This window comes from Dama dama, chromosome 4 (genome assembly GCF_033118175.1).
Source record: "Dama dama isolate Ldn47 chromosome 4, ASM3311817v1, whole genome shotgun sequence".
In the NCBI taxonomy this organism is placed as follows: Eukaryota; Metazoa; Chordata; class Mammalia; order Artiodactyla; family Cervidae; genus Dama; species Dama dama.
Window position 1 is genome coordinate 35,209,247 of NC_083684.1, and position 22,816 is coordinate 35,232,062.

At 42.0% G+C, this 22,816-nt stretch overlaps 1 protein-coding gene across 2 annotated transcripts in view; it reads right to left on the bottom strand.

The window, feature by feature from the left end:
- CDH8 (cadherin 8) overlaps window positions 1-15,845 on the bottom strand; it is a 393,451-nt gene extending 377,606 nt beyond the window's left edge. Inside the window, exons 1-2 of one of the 2 annotated variants that reach the window (XM_061138647.1) lie at window positions 15,713-15,845; window positions 531-978 (exon numbers count right to left, since the gene is read on the bottom strand). In XM_061138647.1, coding sequence (XP_060994630.1) covers window positions 531-782 — 252 coding nt within the window. In that variant the 5' untranslated portion in view covers window positions 783-978; window positions 15,713-15,845. Of the gene's footprint in view, window positions 1-530; window positions 979-6,782; window positions 7,698-15,712 lie in introns of those variants that run through there. The other variant, XM_061138648.1, reaches the window with a different exon arrangement.
- Between the last annotated feature and the right edge of the window lie 6,971 nt (window positions 15,846-22,816).

Sequence of the window (22,816 nt, forward strand, 5' to 3'; positions counted from 1 at the left end):
ATCTACTTTTCTCCATCCTAGGTTAATAACTGAAACAACAAATGAATAACAACAAAAAAAGGAGAAAAATCTGCCTGCAATTGGAGATACATGGCCTCAGAATAAAATGGGACAAAATAACATCTTAGGAATCCAGGTGGTAGCAATTCAAACTGAGCAAAAATGCATACATCTCCCAAGTCCTGTAAGCTACAGAAGAGGTTTGGCATACAGACTTTTTATGTGAAGTGAGGATGAGAATGCTTATTTGTGTATGCATTACACAAGTGTTATTATAGCTATGATATAATAGATGGGGAGGGTGGGAGAGGTGGGGAGGATGAGCTTTCCGGAGAAAAGCAGTTTGTCTGCATTTAAATCTGTTACTGCGGGATTATTCATATTCCTAAAGAAACCAAGAGGTACATGAACTAACCATCTGGCCAAAAGTACTTACAGCTAAGTGCGGCAACAACTGTGACAAGCCTAATGTTAAAGATCTAGAGACCAGTAACGGACCCCAAAACTGGGATCTTAAAAACAAAGCTTACCCGGCCAACAAGGATCGGTTCAGGTCCAGAAAACTCTTCCAAGACAAACATTTGATTCCAAACCCAGCCTCTCTTGGAACGATTCAAAATCCGCTGTTCTTCACTCAGCCTGTGTAGTTCCAATGGGGATCCACTCATTAGAACCGGAGACTGATTCATCGGAGCCGAGTAAATACAAGGGGGAAGAGTAATCCATAATATTATTAATGGAGTCCAGAGATCCAAGAGCATTTCCGCTAGCCGTTCTGGCATGGTCCCACCAGTTAAGCAAATCACCACGAAAATGAGACAATTACTTTTTTTGCCTCCGGTCTGCAGCCATCCAATTCATCATGTGGTGCCGAGCATTTACTTACAGCCCTGCCACCTGTTTACAGCACAGGAAACAGACATCATCTACGCAGTTTTTCTAAGACCACGATCCATGGGCTGTCCTCATTGAAATTTCCTGCAAAAACAAGGAGGGAGAAAAATAGTGATCCACCGCCAACAGGTTTTAAAACAAAATCACTGCTTTTCAAAAGCACGTGAATGAACATTTCCCACAGCCTTGAATTAAGAAAGTGGATCCAAATAGATTGAGAATAAGTAGGCTCACAGGTCTTTTTATACTGTAAGCTTTCAGATATTCGTATGAATTCTTGCTGGCTTCCCAGGTGGTACAGTGGTGAAGAATCTGCCTGCCAATGCAGGAGACACAAGAGACATGGGTGAGATCTCTGGCGGGGTGCGGGGTACGGTGGCTGGGAAATCCCCTGGGGGGAGGAAATGGCAACCCACTCCAGTATCCTTACCTGGTAAATACCATGCACAGAGGAGCCTGGCAGCTACAGTCCATGGGGTAGCAAAGACACAACTGACCACACACGTGTGTAAGCCTGTGATGGACAGGACTTAGCAACTGAGCACAACAACACAACTTAATCTCTGCTCTCTGCTGTGGATCAAAAACTGCTTCAAGTCCCTGAAATTTGCTTCTCCCTCCTTGTTTTTCTTACTACTTTCTTCCTCCCTTTTTCTTTCATGCCTCCCTCCCTTTTCTCTCTCCATCACTTCCACTCTCTTTTCTCACAGTCTTTGGTTACAACGCAAGTGTGGATGTTGCCAATGTAGCCCTCCTGCCTTCTTCAGAGATTGCAAGTCTTTCTTCCTTCCTTCATTTCTTCCTCCTTTTCTTCCTTCTCTTCTCTGTCTCCTTCCCCACCCTCCAGTTTAAAGAGAAGTTCTAGTTCCCTTTGGGCTGCACTATGTGAAGAAACTAGCTTCAGTGGTTAACTAAAAAAGAAAAAAAAAAAAGCTACAAATGAGAACAGGAAGGGAAATAGCCCCACATGTTACCGTCTTAGCTGCCACAGCCCATCAGAAGGGATTGTCCAGCTCAGGCTGCAGAATACAATTCTCTGCCAGGATGCTAATAATGAGTGAATAAAATTAGAATGCTCCCAGAGAGAAATTCTGTAACGTCCAGCATGTATGTTATAATCAGGACAGTGTCAAGGCTCCCATTCCAAATGTATAGTTGAACAGGAGATTTAAATTATGAAAAGCTCCTTTGGGAATGAAATATGGTAAAAATACAATTTTCAATTGAGGAGATTTCAGAAAGGGATGCGCAAAAAAAATCCCCATTACCCGAGGTGTCAAATACATTTTTTTGCTTACCTTCGGTGTGGCAAAACGTGTTTCTTCCCTCTCAAAAAAATTATTTTTAAAGAAATAATGTTCCCCACACATTCCAGAGAGAAGTCTAGTTGAATTAGATTAAATGGGAAAATAATTCCTCAGAACACCATGGGGAATAGTTTGGCTCAGGGAATTCATAATGGGGAAGGGAAACTTTCCCCTGTGTGTCCCTGGTTCCATTCTGGCTCAGAATGGGAAAGCAAGAAGGTCCTTAACATTGGCTTAGCTAGTGAGTGGTCTTAGCAAAGCCAGATGTAAGGGGCAGATTCAGGTCCTGCTGAAAAGACAGGCAGGATCCTGTCTAACAAGATGGTGAATAGAATCTCCCAGCTTGTCACTTTTCGCCTGGGCTCAGCTCCATCACTAGGACTCTCTCTGTACCTCAAAAGAGGCTCCATCCTGATAAGGGCACAGGAGAATCCCTGCAAAGGGCAGTTGCAATGGAAACTGAAAGCAAGAAAAGCTTTCAACAGGAAATCAACTCAGAGCAAAGAGAGTCCAGAACAAGGCCCCCAACTTTCCCTAAAACTGCAGCACCAGCAGGGAGATCAGCCTTCCTGTCTAGCAGATTTTCATGAAGACCTTCTCTCATCCCATCTGAGAATGCAAACAGACCTTTGCAGGCTTCGAATTTAAAACACAAGTTGAAAGATCTTGATAAAAAAAAAATCCCTTCAATATCAACAGTTTTCTGAACGGTCAATCCACTTAAATAGCGTTTAAACTTACAATACTTAGCATGTACAGCACACCCATCGCATGCCATGCAATCTCCTAAACACGGGGCAGGAACAGGGATGCAAGACTAGTGTGTTACTTGCCAGAATGTCTGTTTTACAGGTAGAAAATCCTGGGCTTGAATCCCAGCTCACCCAACTTGCTGTCTCTGTAATAATGGGAAGAACTACTTAAGGTCTCTCAGCTTCTGTTCTCTCTTCTGCAAAACAGCAGTAAGAAGAATTCCTACTTTCCAGGCAGTAGGGTGATTCAGAAACAAGAGCCATATGAAGCACCCAGAACCTAGGAAGCACTCACTAAACTGCGAGGCTTGTTCTCCTGAGCCAGACTGCGGAGGTGGTCCTGACACCATCCCTGCCCTTGAAAAGCTTCAGTTAAAAAAAAAAAAAAAAGTCAAAGGAGCACAGAGTTAATAAACTGTGTGACCTCTGCAGGAAAGGTAAAGGTATGAGAGTTACAAAGGCAGTCAAGAACCCTCCCTAAGGTGAGATGTGGGTGGATGAGGGTGATGCTGCCGAGAGAGGAGCTGGGCCATATTGGATGGAAGGGAACACTCATTTTACTCATGGAGGCTCAGCCTAAACACTTCTCAGGGGCAAAAAGACTTCTTCTCTCCAAACATACCCTGCTTCACGCTGAGCGATATCTGAATGCTCAAGAGCCATGTAGACCATCCTCTGATGGCCTGAGCGCTATAGAGGCAGAACCATGAGATGGTTCTGAGTTTCCTCTAGCTCCAGCCAGCCTGGGGTTTGAATTCCAGCCAGAGAGCCACCTTTACCAGTTGCATAACTGGGGAATCAATTAAAAATAAAAACATTAAAAAACTAGAATGCTAGTCTACCTCACTGGTTTATTTTGAGGATTCAAAGCGGTAATTTTGGTAAAGTGATTAAGAATGCACAGTTATTTTTAAATTGTGCCAAATACTCTGCAAGTATTCTCTGGCATCTGCTCTGTTGTTAATGATTCTGGGATTAAAGCAGTGTAATCCCAATTTAAAGTCCTAATAGACTCTTCCTTGATGGAAGCCACCAAGCAGATGGATTGCCGCCAAGTCACTCGGGATGGGATGGGACACAAGTGCTGCCCTCCCTGAACTCATCAGAATCAGGTAAAAAGTAATAACAGGCCCTGAAACTGTTTTATACAATGGCAGAGCTTCACTAGTTAGAATATAGGGATTAATCAATAAAGAACACATGCATAGCCCCAAATAGTATCTGTTAACTCAAGATCTTATAGAGAAAACTTGCTGTGCCTTGTAAATTCTGTTATAAGGCACAGTACTTACAAGCCACAGTAAGTTTTATTCAAAACTGAGGTGCAGAGTAATGATATGACTTGCCCAAAGAACACCTCCAGTAAAGAGAAAACAGCTGCTTGAACCTGGGTAATCTAACTTTAGGATTCTTTCTTACCACATCCCTTCTCCTGTTATCTAAATATTTGATGAGCTTATACTGTGGGTCAGGCATGAAGGCAAGGGAAGCAAACATCTCAGAATTCTTATCTTCAGGAAGCCAAGAGCCAAGGTAAAGACTAAGAAATGAATACTTAGAATATCCTATTAAGTCTGAGAAAGGTTAGGGTAGTACAGAGTGATGGGTATGCCACTCATCTTCACTGCCTTAAAGGCGGCTTCCTGGAGGAAGCATCATCTAAACATCAAAAAGGAATAACCCAAAGAGGGGAGGGTAAGTATAAAGGGTCATTTAAGTCAATCAATGAACAAGAACAAAACCATTCACTAATAGAGGATTTGTGAATGAATTAGTACCTAGGGTAGTTTTCCAATCATTTGTTGTCATATTATCTAATCCATGGCCATAGTATCTTCTTGCTACCCACCAAGTCATTTTAATTATGGTCTCTAGACTACATGTCAAACTGACATCCTCTTCTCTGCCAAATTGTGAAGAGAAGAGCATGTTCAATTTCAAAAGCTCTAAGGCATAAAAATAAGTGCCATTCCACGATGATGGTATGCTCAGTCATGTCCAACTCTTGTGACCTTATGGACTGTAGCCCACTGGCCTCCTCTGTCCATAGGATTTTCCAGGGGAGAATACTGGAGTGGGTTGTCATTTCCTCCTCCAAGGAATCTTCCCAACCCAGGGATCGAACCTGCATCTCCTGAGTGTCTTGCACTGGCAGGCAGGTTCTTTACCACTGAGCCACCTGGTGAGAGTGTGGGAGACAGCAACCAGAAGCACAGTGAGATTAGTATTTTAAATAATGTTTCATTTTCATTTAACTAAATGCTGTCAAAGCCTGAGGTCATGTCCCTCTTTGTTGAAAAGGAAGACAAGCAACAGTTAGAGGCAAAGATGTGTAGTTAATATTCAGCAAGTGGCTATCTGAAAGAAAAAAAAAATCCTTGATTTTTTTATTTCTATAATATTAATACTTCCATTGTGATCAATTTCAAGTTTTCAATGTGATCACTAAGCAGGTTTGACAATTGGTGAAAGTTTCTAAACCAGAAACAGTTCTGGTTTAGCCAAGTAAGAGCTTCCTCCAGCATACCCTTAGGTGATGCTTCTCAAACTTTAATATGCAAACAAATCCTGGAAATCTTTCTAAAATGCAGATTCTGATCCAGTAAGTCTAGAGTGGGGCTTGCAACTCTGCATTTGTAATAACCTCTCCTGTGAAGCAGATGCTGAAGCTGGAGAAGCCTAGAGTTCGCAGGAATAAAACCACCTAACTCAGACCTCCTTCTTATGAAGACTTGAACGATTCAGTGGTGTGGTAAGAAAGTTACTTCCTCCTCAGTGCCATTAAATGGCATGCCCATAAACTACTTACCACCTAGGAATAGACATATATCAGACTTTGGGAAAACCAGCAATGGAATGTATGAATAAATGAGATTTTGTATGATGTCATAACTTTTATACTTAACCACTCCATATGGGACACTGGAAACACTGCTCCAATAAGCAGTGTGTTTCCATGCATGCTGTCAGGGGGTGTTGAGACCTGACCTTCACTTCAGCGACGTCTATTACTAGGAGAGAAATAGGACTCTCCTGTGATAACAGAACTGTACTATTCATACGCGGGACTCTGCTACAGGCAGAGCTAATGTCCTCTTAGATGATCAGAGAACAGTTTTATAGGAATTCTCGAGATGCAATCAAATGTCATGTCACTGTTATCAGAATTAATAAACATTGTAATAGTAGCTGCATACACAAACTGCTTAACTCTACGCAAGGAAGAAGAAATTGAGTGAGGTTGTCAAGCTTGAGTTAAAAAAAAAATCAATGTATTTTTAGATTTTTTAACCACAGTATGTATGTCTGGCCAAGCAATTCACTTTATTATAATGCTGCTGCATTGATTTACACCCCAAGAGTGAGATGAAGAGATTTTTACAGTCCCTCTGGAATTCTTACAAAGAAGTAACTCTAGAAGTCTCCCATACGAAGATGTTTTGTCTTAGGTAAGATACTTACAATCCTGCTTTTCATTCACACTTACATTTTGGAGATAGCTTTAATTACAGCCTAGTCTGACCCCATTGACTTGAACTTTTTTTTTTTTTAGGTTAAAAAAAATCTTTCAGTTAAGTCATTATGCAAAAATATTATTGCACCATTGACTTGGTAAACAACATAGATTGCAGATCCCAACGATGGGCCACACTCTGAAGCCTAAAATAAAAACGGGCTTTTACCGACACTTCAGAATTCAATTCTGCAGATTATTGTGGTTGACAGGAAATTATGCTTTTATTATCCACTGGGCTTAGTGGCCACAATATTTCATGGAAGCAAAAATGACACACAAGACCAGAGAGTTTCTATTAAAAATGTTTCTGACCTTGAATTTAGAGACATTAGCAGGCTGCTTCAAAACAGGTAAATGCACATTGAATTCAAAGTGATATTTCAGCAACACAGGGTACGCGATTCAGCCTGTGGCCCAGTGCAATTCATGCCAAGCCCTGGAGAACTAGAGACAAACAATACTTATGTGTGTCCAAATATAAATAATGCAGGAGAATCACCTTTCCTAAAGCCTTCAGAATGCCCTGACCAAATTCCCTCTGCAGAACAGAATTTAATTTTTTTTTCATTTACATACACACACACACACACACACACACACACACACACACACACACACAGGATTATCTCTCCGCTCAACCACAACACTTCTGGACATCTTTCTTTGGCATCAAATCATACATTTATCCAACTGTCTCTTTATCCAAGAGCACATTATTTGCTTGTTTTACCACCCAGAATAATAGCTGTCAAATCTGCTCTACTTTTTGCTATTATTGACACGCTATTGTTTTTTTCTACTGGAAGCTTTAGTTTTCTTTAAGTTTGATAATTACTGGTTACCATGGCAAAGACAGATACCTCCTCATCCTTTCCCAAGATGGAGTCAGAACTCTGTCCTTCACACAGAAGCTTTCCTGCTATAGACATCTCAGTACTGGGGTAACAAAGACAGGAGGGTCAAGTTTCGTTTTCTAGTGTTTACAGGCTCAGAAATTTATTTAATGAACTTTCTTAGAATTATAAGGTTAGTTAAGATACTGAAGCTGAATCTACCCTGTCGGATCTTCTTCAGGCAGAACTGTCTTGAAACCACCTCAGAACGATGAATCTAAGCCCCGCACTTTCCTTGCCTATAACAGTCATGCCAGGAAGTCATTTTTTAGTGTAATCTAAATCCTTCCTTCTCCGTTTAGAAGCCACATCCTTTGCTGTCTTTAAATCACTTGCTCAAAGTTAAACAGCCAAAGACCTAATGAGGGAAAACAATTTGTGCTGGCCCTCCACTGGGGGAGGTCACGCAGGAGCTGTGATCCCAGGTTCATCCATGCGCTGGACCCCGGCAATCACAGGCTCCTTCCCCTTCCCTGTCCTTGGAATGCATGTCCCCCCACTGTGTCTGCACTAGCAGCCACTTCAAAGATGTAGCCTTGAGAGAGTTATGTGTTATTGAGATCATCTGGATGGTACATGAGACTGGACCCCACGAACATCTCCATGTAAATGAACTTTAAGGTTCCAGCAAGCAGATGCAGAGATCTTGTGGTTCCCAAGTCAAGCCTCATATGTAAGGTCCATTCCCTTGTTTATTAAAACTGCCACCTACCAATCTGGAGTGGCTTGCCTCTTTTCTTCCGTCTCTCCTGGAGTTCCAAGTATAAGGGTCGGCTTTGAATTTCACCCCCCAACCCCCTCCACAAATTCCAAGGTTGCAAACCAACATGGCTTTAAATCAGAGTAACCACTAGGAAATCAATCTTACCCTTAACAATCTTGTTAATACAGCTGAACTGTAGGGGCACAGAGGCTGAGAACATTGACTCTGGAGTCAGAAGTTCTTTGAATCAGTCCTATCATTCCTAAGATAAGTGACCAGGGCAAATTTATCTCAATAGTGGCAGATGAGGGAACTGACTTGAAGGATGGTGAAAAAAATTAAATGAGATAAGCTCTGTAAAAACTCTTTGTCAATGTAACAATGATAGTTACAATTTATTGAATGTTTCACTTGCTTCACAAAGAACCTTGACTAATTTTTTAAAAACTATTTGATGTCAATTTCTTGCTAGATACATCAGTGGGGAAAATTCTGGTGCTCTGTGTAAACAGCTAATAAAATAACTTTTTCCAGCTTTTTTTTTTTTTTAATGGCATGAACCAAGTGGGATATAAGTAAAACAGCATTTCACAAATAGCTTTTCTTATCCACAGTTAACTTACATTTAATGTCTTCAAATAGTTTCATGAGGCCTCTAAAGGGTGGTATTTTTTTTAATTATTTAAGTACAGTTGATTTATAACATTGTGTTAATTTCTGCTGTACAGTAAAGTGATTCAGTTATACATATATATTCTTTTTCATATTCTTTTCCATTATGGCTTATCATAGGATATTGAGTATATATTCCTGTGTTATATAGTAGGACTAAAGGGTGGTATTTTTAACTTTTCCCCACCCTGGGGTCATCCATGTCTCTCTTTTCCAAAGAAGACATGGCATTGCCCATCACCATTAACCCTAAAAGGGCAAAGGTTATAGTGCAAAGGACAAAGTACAATTACACATCCATATCAGAACTACTCACTTTCAAATTGTAACCACTCACTGAAAAACTCTTCTCTCCTACAAGAAAAATTCCATTGCATGTCATAGTCATCTAGTATATTCTCATGAGAATGGTTCAAGTGGGAAGTCCCTATTAATTCAAAGATGAAGACATGGTGACATCTAAACACTTCTCAGACAGGAGTTGAAAAGATAATCCTAACTAGAGGTTGCATTAAGGTAGTGTCTTCTTCCAAAAAATATTGAGCAAATTCTTGATGTGTTTCAAGAAAGTTTAGTACTACTGATAATGGTTAAAACTTAGAAGCTCTCCCTTCCGGCTTAAAGAATGTGGGAATAGCGTTGTTGTATGACAGAAACCAATGCAACACTGTAAAGCAATTTTCCTCCAAATGAAAAGTAAATTAAAAAAAAAGAAATGTGGAAATGGTTAAAATCAGATATAACACATAACCAGGGTCACAGAGTCTATAATACTGAAACTGGAATGCAGCCAAGTATCCCAGCCCAATAAGTCAAGATTCTGCCAATTAGATTATACTGTGTAGTAACCAGCCTCACAAGTGCACCTGACTTCCATTCTTTCATGTTTCAAAGACATTAAAGCTTAAAAACCACCCACAAGCACTCTTACCATGAAGTCCACATGGACATAGATGATGGGTAGGTAGACAGATAGCAAGCAATCATTTGACAAAAATAATATTTAGATATCACTTCGAATGTATAATCTCTGAAAATTAAATTGCTTATACAGATTCTAGAATAAGTGTACCTCCTTCAGTTGCTATATTTTAGTGAAATTCAAAGACAAGCCTGTTTCACTACTCCAATAAAAATAGATTTGAATTATTTTTTTTCAAATTTTTGAGCATCCCCATTTTAAAGATGACAATACTTGGGACACAGAAAAGTTAAATTCCGTTTGTCAAGTTGAAACAGCAATGGGCTAATAAAGAAAGAAATGTGCTCTTGCAATTTTTACATTCTATTTTGGAGATAAGGCTCCATAGATAAGAAAGAAAAGCATTCCTTAATGATATTCATATTATTCCCCATCTACTTATTTTATGTTATTTTGTGTTACATCAGGAATCAACTAATCATATTTTAAGCATGAATTCATTTAGAAAGAAACAATGCATGGAAAACATGGTCCCTACTGCTAACAGAATATGAATATAGTATAATAACATTTTCACTTAATGATATAGAAGAATTAAGAAGATTCCATTTAATATTTCTTTGAAATGCATTCCATTTGCTTAAAATATCAGTAAATACATCCATGAGGACTTTATGATGGAACTTTTTTTTCCTCTGCGTATTTGTGAGGGCCAGGTATCCTGCTGATTAAAATCAATATAGATGAGTCTTCTAACAGACTGGGAATTGCAATTCACATGAGGTTGAGGCGAACTGTTCAAATATAATATATAACAAAGAATTAAAGAAGAGAGGGAGGGAGCAAAAGAAGGAAAGAAGAAGTAGTTTCCTCGTTGTTTTTTTTTTTTTTTTTTAATAAATTCCCTGCAAGGGAAAGGCACAGATACCGAGTTACACATGCAAGACTTCCATAATTAGAGCATTTTTCTCAATAAAATATAACTTCCCATCACAGAGTTTAAAAGCATTATTGATGCAAGTCTAGCCTTAGAAGTGTTCTTAATTTTCCTAAGTCCATATCATTTAAAAAGTGATTTTGAGGGAGGAATAAATGCTTTGTGGAACATGAACAAAAATGACTTCCTAAAAAAGGGAAAAGCTGTGTCTAAGAAAAAACTTGGGACAATTTATGAAATTTCTGTAGAGAAAACTGAGGTAGATTGTCACAATATTGGACTTTAGATATACTTGTATCCCTCCCTCCCCTTTACTGAAAATATTCTAGAAAAGAAAAAAAAAGGCACAGTGTTGTTAATTCTTAATGCATTAAATCAATGTTGACTGAGCACTAATTCCATGCTCCACCCTCAACCAACCATCATCCTAGCATTTGTAGTTGTCTTTGACAAGCAGGGTAGGGAAGGAAACTGTTTGAAGGTTCCAAATACAAGTGTTATTCTTTTATGATGGTGTCCAAAGAGATACTGAAAAATCACTTCTATGCATTTCCTCCTCCTAATAGAACTTTATGAAAAACAAGACTTCTAAAGTCAAGAAGGTGGATGATATTTGTGATAGGGAATAGCACATGACATTTAAAACTCAGGCAATAAAAGCTTGGGACATGAGAGAAAAAGGAAGCAGCTTTGGCCCCGATGCTCTGCCATGAAGAGGTGACGGAGATTTCGTTCACAGCAATGTATGGGAGAAGCAGCTAAATGGCATCCATTGAACTTATTTCTTTTCTGACCTTTTGAAGTTGCCAGGTTCAACTAATTTTCTTCTCCTGGTTACATCTGAAGGGGTTCCAGAGGCAGGAACCAACAGGGCAGTTAAGATACATTGTACACATCACATCATCAGCAACTTTGCATGGGATTCAGATCAGAGCAGACTAATGGCTCTTTGGTTAATTAAGCCCCAGGACATCAGTGGATGGCCTCAGACCATCAAAATATTATTCTGTTCCACAAGTATACATTTATGAGATTCTGTTAAAAAAAAAAAATTCTTCCCACACCATAGACAGATGTGTTTGCTTTAAAAGACTAGTCAATATATGAATCCAAGAAGCTAAGGGGGCAAATCAAATCATTGACAGCAGATGAAAGGGCAAAGGGAATAGGATAAGAATCTCCTATTTGAACCAATAAATGAGTGCGTTATCTGGGGACATTTTCAGGTTTTCTGTAAGTAATCTGTGTGTGTGTGTGTGTGTGTGTGTGTAAGTAACACCTAATACAGAGTATAGGGATCAGCCTTGGTTTAATTCTATGCTCTGTAGGAGGTATACAATACACCAAAGGCAGAAGCCTTTCCCAAACTAAAAAGCAAAGTTAGTCCACTTCACCTGTGCATGCCAACAGTGTTGAAAACAGAAAAACTGCATTTCCCCCACGCCTTGCTTCTCTGAATAACGTTGTAAAAAATACAGAATTACTGAAACTAGTATGGACAGCACCACTGAGCAGAATAGTTTTGAAAAAGTCTTGGGACCTTAGTTTGCATCTATAATTCAAAGGCTAGCCTATTTTGCTTCTTCCTTGATTTGTCGGACACAAAACTTTGCTGATGGAGTAGGAAAGAATGGTTGGCAATACAAGCTGAATGTCCTTTTATCCATGACAAGCTTTCTTTTGTGCATGTCAACTTTGCTCAGATTGGAATGTTGATAAAATTGTAAGGTATACTACCTTAATAGAAAAATAATGAAGATTGTTAATTCTGTCTTTAGAGAATTAGTTACTTCTAATGATAACAGTTGCCGATGAAGTGTGGATTCTAACTTTTCTGTCTGTGCTTGATCCTTTTTCCTCACCCATAAACAGAAAGGAACTGCAAGAGGAAAGCCCTGAGCTACAGTTTCCTGAATAGAATCATTACACCCTCATTCTTTGGAGTTTTCTTGCTTTGTTCCAAGAATCAGGTGCTCCCCGCTAACCAGAAGCATCAGACCTTAAATCTGTTCAGTTTACAAAGAAACGTTGCATCATGAGTTATGTTTATATAACAGCCTTTACAAAATGCCTTCTCAAGTGGTCTCCTACATCCTGCAGAGCATGTTTCACAGATTGTTTTGCTGTTTTTTGTTTGTTTGTTTGTTTGTTTTTTAACTTTGAGCGTACTGCTATTGGCTACTTCTACTGTGTTCAGTGCTAAATTAAGCGGTGACTTTAGATGAATATTGTCTTGACCAGAGTGCAGCATATAATGCCCACATAAAGTTATTTTTTCAGGGTTAAGACTTTCTTCTTTATCCAGCTGATACATGTACCAATGGAGCTGCTACTCCAGCGAGGGTTGCTACGAAACTGTTCTTCAGCTAAATTCTTAACACCTTCAGGAGCTCAAGAAATATATCTTGGACACCCACAACGCAGCCAAAATATGTTCGGCGTCTTGGGTGGAGAGATTCCTTCATCTGGAGTCTTGAGTTTTAAGAGACTATAGATTATAAGGCAGAAGAACTGATTTTTAAATAGTAATTGGAAAACAGAAGATCCAGGTTGAAGGGGGCAACAGTTAAAAAGTTTGCATGACAGCATTGCAGGACACATCTCAGAGAACATTAGTCAGTGTCTCTGAAATATCGGGCTTGTCTGTGATGGCTACGGGATACCTGGGTGCCCGCGTGGATGCCGTGGGGGAACAGAATGAAAAGCACAGACTGCCACAGAGCAGCCCTGAATGAAACAATCCCCAGGGCTGCTGCAGAGCCTCCTCTCTGTTTTCCGAAGAGATTTTCTCAACTCCAAGCCCTCTTCAGAGTCCGGGGGCGGGGGGGGGGGGGGGGGGGGGAATATATATATATATATATATACACACACACACATACATACATATATATATCAAAGGTGACTTAAAATCCTGCGACTGCTCCAGCATGAAATGACTATGCGATTGGGGGGCTTCCAAACTGCTGAAGCAGATTTACAGAATATTATTAGTAGTATTATTATTTAATAAGAGGGAGAGCCCTAGAATTTCTTTCAGCCAAAGAGCTCAGGGAAGTGGAAAAACATGTCTGGACAGGGTGATTATGGAGAACTCCCTTTGAGGGATTAAAAAAAAGGAACCCTCAGAGAACATCCTCTAAAGGCCTCTTGGTTAAAAGAATCTCTTACACACACACACACACACACACACACACACACACACACACACACGATAAAACCCCTGCAAAACCAGACACGACTGATGAAAAGCAAAAGCCAGGCAGAAATTTCAGTTGTGTTTGCCATGAACGACAGGGCTCATTTTGCATGCAGTGAGGTACAGCGACCAGGTTGAATGGATGGAAAATCCCACTCTCGAATCTTACATAAATATCTCCTTCCCGCACATAGTTTTCTAGTTGAAAAGCTCCTATAATGAAGCCAGAGGTGACAACCGAGGGAGGGTTGTTAACCGCTGAGATGGCTGTCAGGAGTGCTGTAAAGAGGGCCGGTGCTTCCTGGGGGCCCCACCCGCCCCCTAGCCCGTGCCTCCGATGGGTTTCGCGGTGGCACCCATTCGAGAGGGCAGGGCCAGAGCACCTTCTCCTGAGTCCCTGTTCCCATTCTCGGCCCACAGATACTGTGAAGCCACTAAAAAAAAAAAAAAAAAAAAAAAAAAAAACAGCCGGCTGATCGGCTGAGCAGCTCCGGCGGGCTAAGGGCATGGTCGGATCTTGCCTCTTAAAGAGGAAACTCTGCGGAATCTTCAGGAAAGGGTGGTAAAGTTGAAAGGACCCCTTCTCCCTTGCCTGATTATCAGCTCTATCCTTTAACTGGAGCTGAAGTGGGCAGCTGCCAGGGTGGTTTTCCATCACTGACTAATGTGCGTTTGCAACAATAAACAATTAATGTTCAGCCCAAGCAAACTGCTGCCATCTCGGCTCGCGGAGATGAACGGCTAGTCCCGGACGTGCCGCCGGCTCTGGGTCTGCGGGGAAGGGTCTCGGGATCACGAAACTTTGAGGTTTCTGCCAGATTGGATGGGGAAGGCTCTGGTCTTGCGGAGAGGGAAAAGCACTGTAAACTGTGGATACCTGTTGGCATCCTCGTTGACGGCGGCAGCTTTTCACTGGCTCCCAGGCTTGGCTGGAGCCTAAGAGAACGGGGATCAAGTCCCATATGAACCTGTTACGCGCTGCCAGAATCCAGACAAGAATCCGCTTTTCCTCGGGTCCCGCGAGGGGCGCAGCCCGCCCCCCGCCCCCCCCCCCCCCCAACCCCCAAGGGTTCGTGGATGGGGAGGAGTGAGCTGTCAGAAAGCGCGGCTCCGGGCTCTGGCGGCGCTGGGAGAGAGTCCGAGGGAGTCCCCGGCTCAGCTCAGGAGGCCTCTGTGAGCACAGTCTGGCGGGCTCAGAGAGGACACTGCTTGGGGGTCTTGGGCTGCGAGGCCGCATCTCGGCGTCCACAGAGCCGCGGGGCCGCTGGGGAGCCCGGCAAGTTTGCAACCGGCGCCGCGCTTCCCGGGGCTGGAGGAGCCACTTGTGGGAAAGCCGTGAGCTGGGGCTCTCGCAGCTGAGTCGTGGCCCGCTGCCCCACTGCGGGGGTCGCCCCCCGTGTCCTCGGGATTGGGGCGGTGCAGCAAGCCAGCCAGAGGGCACCCTCACCACCACCAGCCCGCTCCCCTTCGCCTCCTTTCTGCTCCGGCCGGCACTTGCCTCTCAGCCGGCGGCGGGTGCTTCCCATTCAGCGCACGGACCCCGCAGTGAAGGCGCGCGGCTGCAGCGGCGCCTGCCTGTGTCGCGAGGCGGCGAGATCGCCAGGCGACCGCAAGAAAGGGAGCCCGGCAGGAAAGCTGGAGGGGCACAGCCTGCTTGCTTCTCCCCGAGATCTGCTGTCAGAGCAGATTGCAAAAATGGTCAGGTAAAACCCTGAGATGATCCCATCAGCTGCACATAGCAGAAAAGAAGATACAGCTTACCCCCACACTGGGGCAGCGAACCCACATGCACCATTCGAATGGAAGGAGGCGCGCAGGGTGCCGGAAGGGGCAGGGGGATTCTTTAAAAAAAAAAAAGGTCCCTTCTGGGTCCTCGGGGCATGGATTAAAACGAGGGGTTTGGGTGGAGGATCACTCACTCTTGCGGGGCTCCGCGCGGGCGAATTTCAAGCCTCTTGGTTCACTAATGGCTGGAGGGGTTCGAGGTCGGCTCCCGAGGGCGGTGAACAGCGAGCGGTCCCCGCGCGCTAGGCAGGCGCCTCCGGATCGCGTTCATGCCTCTCGGAGCTGCGGGGCTTGGTGCGGAGACGCGGGGCGGGCGCGCCGGGCTCTGAGTGTCCGCAGCCCAAAGTGCAGCTTCGCTGGGTGGACGCTACCGTCCGTGCACGAACCGGCGACAGCAGATGAGCTTCGGGGAAGCAGGGAGATTCCAAATAGATCCACTAATTCTGGGCTGAGCGCTCCGGCGTGCAAGCCCGCCTGCCTGCCAAATGTAACTGTGAAGTGATGTGGAAAAGTGAGTCGGGTGCCTCCCCTGACGGATCTCATTGGGCAGAGCGCAGAGGCAGGTCTACCACTTGGAAATTCGTGTAAGCGGGCCCCCTCCCCGCCCCCTCCCTTCCTCCCCCCACCGGCGCTCTGGCGCGCTCGCTCCTCGGTTCTCGCCCGCTACCAAGTGGGCGCACAACTTTTCGCTCCTCGCTCTCGAGCGCGCCCCGCGCGTCTCCGCCTCCGGAGCCACCCGGGGAAGATGCGCCCTTCCGTGCGGTGCGCGCGGCCCGCGGAGGGCCAGGCTCCAGGGGAAAAGGGCTGGCAGACTACAAAAGGATGCGGACGAGTGTACCCGCGAGCTTTCTCTCTGAGTCTTCCCGGAGCTCTTGGGGCTAGCGAGATCTTGAAAAGCGTCCCAGTGAACCACGGCTGTTTTCCTTGGGAGGAAGAGGACGCGACAGGGCAAAGGGGTGCGCGTGGGCGGCTTGTCTGCTCTTTAAGCCAAGATCCTCAGGCCGACCGAGTGGGGTGTCGGTGGGGCCAATGCCTGCTGCTCAGACGCTGTGGTTTAGAGGCACTGTGTCGCGGTCCTCTGGGTGGTGCGCATTCCTCATATCCCCAGGCTTCTACTTCTTCAGGGAGATGGGATGAGGAAGCGCAGACGGGCAGACGCAAGGGGCGCGTAAGTAGGTGTGAAAAAAGCAGAACTTGCTTGGGAAATAAAAGGAGAGACTGCTAGGTCTTCTCAATGTGCCCTTGCCTGCAAATCTCTCGGGCATCAGACTTCTAGCTCCTTTGCTTCCGCCACGAGATGCGCTTTCGAGTCCTTTGATGGACTCCACTCAAACGTTGAGAATTGCCCACCATGGAGGAGAGCCCCTGCAAGAGAAGGAATCGTGAATCAGGAGGTCCAGATTTCTTTTCTTCTCATCAGTGAGGCAAATACGTAGAAATAAGCAGCTATTTTTAATAAAATTTGTGAAAATGACTATGAGCTAATCCTTATTCCTTTGTTTAACTCCCCTCTACAGAACACTTGGTCCATTCTCTGTGCACTAAAGCTGAACTTTGAGGAAGGGTTTTACTATCCCGGAACAGAGTCAGGAACGGAAGAAGAAAGAAAGGGTATGGAGAACCAGACAAGAGGTCCGTCCGTAAAGCTTGTACTGTCTGACTTCAATTAATTAGAGTGAGGAAAATGAGAAAATAGACACAATATGCTTATAATATTTATGCAAATTTGACACTTTTGTGTCTGTTGCATCTACCATCCCATTGTGAGATGTTGAAAAGAATGCTGACTATAGGTCTAGTGTCTGTTTCACACACTAGCTGATATAGGGAAGAAACTGAATTATTTCAGAGCAGGGAGAAGTGAAGAGAAGCAGGGGGTATTTTCCCACGAGACAGTCACTAAGTAACTGATCTCGTCTCAGACTCTGTCTGTTTACAGGGTATTCAGAAATTGGCTAATTTTGTCTTGGGAAAAGGAACAGTAGTCATGCCTCAGTCATATTATAACTGCCGCTGGACTGGACAGTCCCAAGTGGAGAGAGAAACAGATCACATCTTGGACGATGCTTAATTTTCACATTCATTTTCACTTTGAACAAATGCTCTGAACCTTTCCTTACGGTACCTTCTTACATCTATGAGAATTAAAGCAAAGGTTATGTGTTACTGAAGCCTGGGAATTGCTCCTAGTAACAAAGTCACCTCAGAAGCAAGCTAGCGTGTTACAGCTAAACAGTATCCTCAAATCTCATCTTCTTAATGGTAAAATAAAACTATTTTAATGACAAAGTGAAGAAAGTCAGAATCCAATGGCTTTAGTTACCTTGGGTTAGAATGAGTTTATTCTGACTCACCTTATCCATGTTTATTCTCAGAGCAGTTAAATACACTGTCCTAGCTGACTTTTGGCCATCTAGATTTCAAGGCAGCTCCCTCTATATATATATTGCTCATCTCTACCCAAAGCACTGCAGTAGGAATTTCCTATAATTTTCTCTTGATTCTTAGGAGAGGCCGGGATGATTAAGCAGTGTGAAAGAGGATTAGGATAATGTTAAAAAGCCCTATAAGGATATTTCTAAAATAATCAGGGAGGCTGAAAGACAAGGCATTTGCCTCTTTAACAATTCCACCCCCTCTTAATAGGATGCGGTGCAATGTCACAATGGTGAGAATCTAACTCCTTAAGATAGTTTTCTTTTAACGTCCTCTTCAGAGTGACAGCCTTCTAGCAGGAAGAGGACTGTAACACAGGCTTTGTAGGATGGCCACTAAAACTGCATGTGTCCTGGAGTATTTTGGAAGAGGAAGGGTGGGGAGTTATCTGATAGGGCAGCAGTATAATCAGAGAAGCAGTGGATGTTCTGGGAATAGGAGAGGGAAGACAGCATTCAGAATAACCCTGGCTGACTGATGCTAGTGTAGGAAGAGGCAGAATGTCTCCAGCCTGTGTTTCAGTGACAGGCAGACAGTTCTGCACAGGAGTCTCTGCAGTTGAATGAGATGGAGGGTAACTCCGTCGAGTAAAAGGCACTTTTTTTTTTCATGAGGAATGGGTCTTTTCTTCTAATTTTGAGTAAAAATAACAGTTAACCAAGGGACTGATTAGTTGGAGGGGGGAAGAATCTGATGGCTTCCTCTGCCCCTGCTGGAAGTGGGAGGGAGAGAGAGGAAGACTCCAGCTTCTATGGTTGGAGCAGGAAATGGCAGAATGGAACATATCTATTACTGCCGGAGATAAAATTCAAACTTTTCATCTTTTCCTTCTTCACTACATGATAAAGAAAAAAAAAAAACCTAAAATTAACTTAAAAATGTGTTTATCATGCTATGATTACTAAGAGCTTTCAGATTTATTGGATTGCTTTTAAATTTAGATTAACTAAGTAATTCGTTCATGGGATACCTCTTAAAGGTAAGGCTGAGGAGTGTGGATTCCATGAATGAAAGGATTTTGCAATGTGATACCTACCAAGGGTATTTCAAAATAAGGTTTAAAATAAAAAGAATGTGAAATATGAAGAAGGCAAAAAATTACACCAATTAGTATGTGATCTTTTCTAGGAATTCAGAGAACTTTTCTCACATTTCATCTTATGGAATTCCAATTAAAAATCTGAAGATGACTGTGTCTTTTTTTTTTTTTTTTTGAGAGGGTGCATATTTTATTCTCAGTAGTGTATTTTCCTGAGAAACATATTTTATATATATAATATAAAAAGATATAACAACTGCCATTAGGTAAAAAAATAATTTTTCTTTTGAAATTTTAGTTTGACTACCAATATTTGAGCCTACGTCATAAGAATGGAAAGATTAGGAAAACTGTTTTAAGTTCAAATGTTTAAATACATTAGAAAAGTTTCCTTTTTCTTTTTTTTTTTTTAAGTTTAAGGGTTTGTTTAAATTAGGAAACCAAAATCATGAAAAGATGTGATGATGCTCAAGTGAAGAAAATGTGAGCATCTATAGTGGTTCTCAAACTGTGATCTCAGGCTGAGGTGCTGCCTCTCCATCTTCAGGGCACTTGTTAGAAATGCAAACATACCTGCCCTGGACCTGGGTGGGGCTCAGCAAGCTGTCCTTTATCAAATACCCCAGGGAATTCTGTGACTTGCTAAAGTTTGAGTACTGCCTTAGGCTATTCTTTTCTCAGATGGTCTATAAAAAGAGAAGAATAAAAGTAAAGTAGGGTATTATATGAATACTTCTTGTCCTCATCCTGGAATATTCTAAGAATACAATCCTAAAGAAAAAGAAAAGTGTATGCACACTAAATTTATCGTGGGCTTGCTTCACCAGTGTTTATTGCAGGATTTGAAAAACTAAACTGATTTCTCTAGAAGTGATTATGGATCCGTGGGGTACAGTCATCACTGGACTGTATTCAGAGATGTGATGCTCTACATTTCTTGACTGCTGGTTTTAGCTACCCTGAAATTAGACCTGGATCTCTTAATATTGACTGTAACTACTAATCTTGAACTTGCTATTATATTTTCAGTAAATGAAGGTATAAACACTTTGTGAAAACTACATCTGTGCTGAGAGCATGTTGGAGAAGTTTTTCAAAATGGCATTATCTCACATCGTCCCAGGTGCTAGAAAAGAGATAAGCTCCAATTCGGCTTCTAAACAGAAACTGACTGGTGGGGGGTGGGGGCAGCGGCAGTAGATAGATTTAAAGGGCCTGGTACAAAGCTATCAAATAAGCCAGCCCAGGTTTGGTGGACTACACACATTTTCATTTGTTGTTTCATTGTGGATTTTGGTTTTTAGTTTTCCTGAACAGTGAACAGCAGCTAGATTCAGATTCCAGATCCCTCTAGTTTAACATGGGAACCAAGAAGAAGAAAAAAATAAAAATCATTCACACCATGCACTAAAAAGAAGAGAAATGGAGGGAGTTTTCCTTCCAAAATCCCCTACCCCACACTATTAGTCCCCAGGTACAATTAATTTGGTATATCAGAATGCTTTGGCTATTAAAACATAATATTAAATTTAACTGACCTTACGTCTGATTTAGAAGATGACCATCACTTGGAATTTGCACACTTATACTAATGCATTAGTACACAGGTATAAAGGAAAATGAATGTAAGGGGGGGAGGCACATCAGCATTACTTACTGTGTCTAAAATGGGGTTTATCATTCTGGTTACTTGTTATCAAGTTGGTTACTGGACAAGACACTACTACATATGCATTCGACAAATGTCCCAAGAAGTTGAAAAGGAATTACATTACTGAGAACATGAACATGATTTCTTTATTAGCCAAAGCTGCATAAAACTATCTAAAGATTTTTTGTTTGCTTGTTCATTTATCAAAGTCATGCTGCCTGGAAGGAAAAAATTGCACAGGCTTTCAAGTGGCCATCTCCTTCCTGCCTGCACAGACAACTGGCCCTAGCTGAGCGATGTCGAAGGTTTTTTTTTTTTTTTTTTCCTCCCGCCTCAAGCGCCCTCTAGTGTGCAATATCTGCGTAGGTTGCTATATAGAGGAAGGTGGAGAGAGAAAAGAAATCTTCTACCAATCGCTGCCCTAATTCCTGAATTGCTCCGCTTTTCTTTTTCTCCTTCCTCAGAGGGGTCATTTCCACCGAAGTGTTTGGCAAAACAAAAGAGGTGCTTTGCTTTTGCGTGAAAAACAAATCACTCATTTACTAAACTGGGAAACAAATGCTAATCCTTTCTCAGGGGTTTCTTTTGAACATTCATCATAATTTTCCAGAAGTTTCATACACTCTAGTAATCAGGCAAATAAAAGAAGGTAAGTTGCTCCCTAGGAAGAAATTCCATTTTGTTCCTAACACACTGCAGCCTGGCTATAAGACATCTGATGCAAATTGATTAACCTCTCCGTGGGTTTTTCAGTTTGTGTCTCCATAAAAGTGCATAATACTTCTCTCTTGCCTCACGGGGGTGGTATGAGGCCTAATTGAGGTTTATAAAACAATTTCAGCTCCTCAGATACAATTTGATGTACAGTTGAACTCGTCTTTCATCTTGCCCCTACTAACAGGGTTTCAAATTCTGTTTGGTGGTCCAGAGGGAAACTGTGATCAGGATCTGTATTTTCACAAACATGTCGTTAAAACAACTCTATTGTAAATAGTGGCTTTGCTCAGGAGACTCAGAATGGTAGGAGATGGGGAAGAATATTTGGAGAAGAAAAATGCACTTGCTTTTGCAAACATTGTCTGTGAATAAATATAGCTAAATAGTAAGGCAGAATTCCTACAAGACATACATTTGGGCACGTCTCCCTAAATTTTAAAACAAGCTAACAATAACAGAAGGTAGTTCTACTCACCCAAACACCACCCACTCAACACAGTCTCCCAGAGAGAAGCAGACACCTGTAAACAGACTTGTATATTGGCATCTGTTCAGATGGTGGGGTGTCTAAACACCTGTTATGCAACTCGAGATTTTATTTACTAATGATATGGTTATTATACATCACTGTGTTTTACCAATACCCTTATAGCTATGATATTTTACCAGGTAGGAAAAGAAGGAAGCAAGCTAGCATGTAACATACACATTAACTCTTTTACATGCAGTCTTCCTTTAATAATTAAGACACTATGAATAGAGAGGATATTGTTGGTATCCTTTAAAGTCTGAGAAAACTGAGGCTCCGAGACATGAAGATTTACCCAAGATTACTCAGTTAATAAGTTAAAAAATCAATTCAAACCTAGGGTTTCCAACATCAAATATAATCTAGTACTACCTTTCCATATTGAAGTACTAGTAACTATTATAAGCTACTTTCAAAATACTGCACATTATTTTTCTGACTGCAGAAGGGACCTACACAGTGCAATACAAGATGAACTAAATATTATGTATTCCTGAGACGAATCAAAATCCTTAATTAATTGCATGTGGTTTTGAAAATATAGATCCCAGATTCCATGGTTAACCAACTAAATCAAAGTCTCCAAGGGGAATGTATATTTTCTTTTTTTTTTTTTTCTGATACTTTTTTTTTTTTTTCCAGTGGGTTTTGTCATACATTGATATGAATCAGCCATGGATTTACATGTATTTTCAAAAAGCAAACATGGTGATTCTGACTCAACATAACAAACATTCTGGAGACCATTCGAGAATAATGAAACCAAGTGTATTCAAGGTCCCATTGAGCTCCTCAGTACTGGAGTCCTAGAAAAAGGCACTCTTGTGCTATTACTATTTAGATATGTATAGCCCTTCGTATGTTCC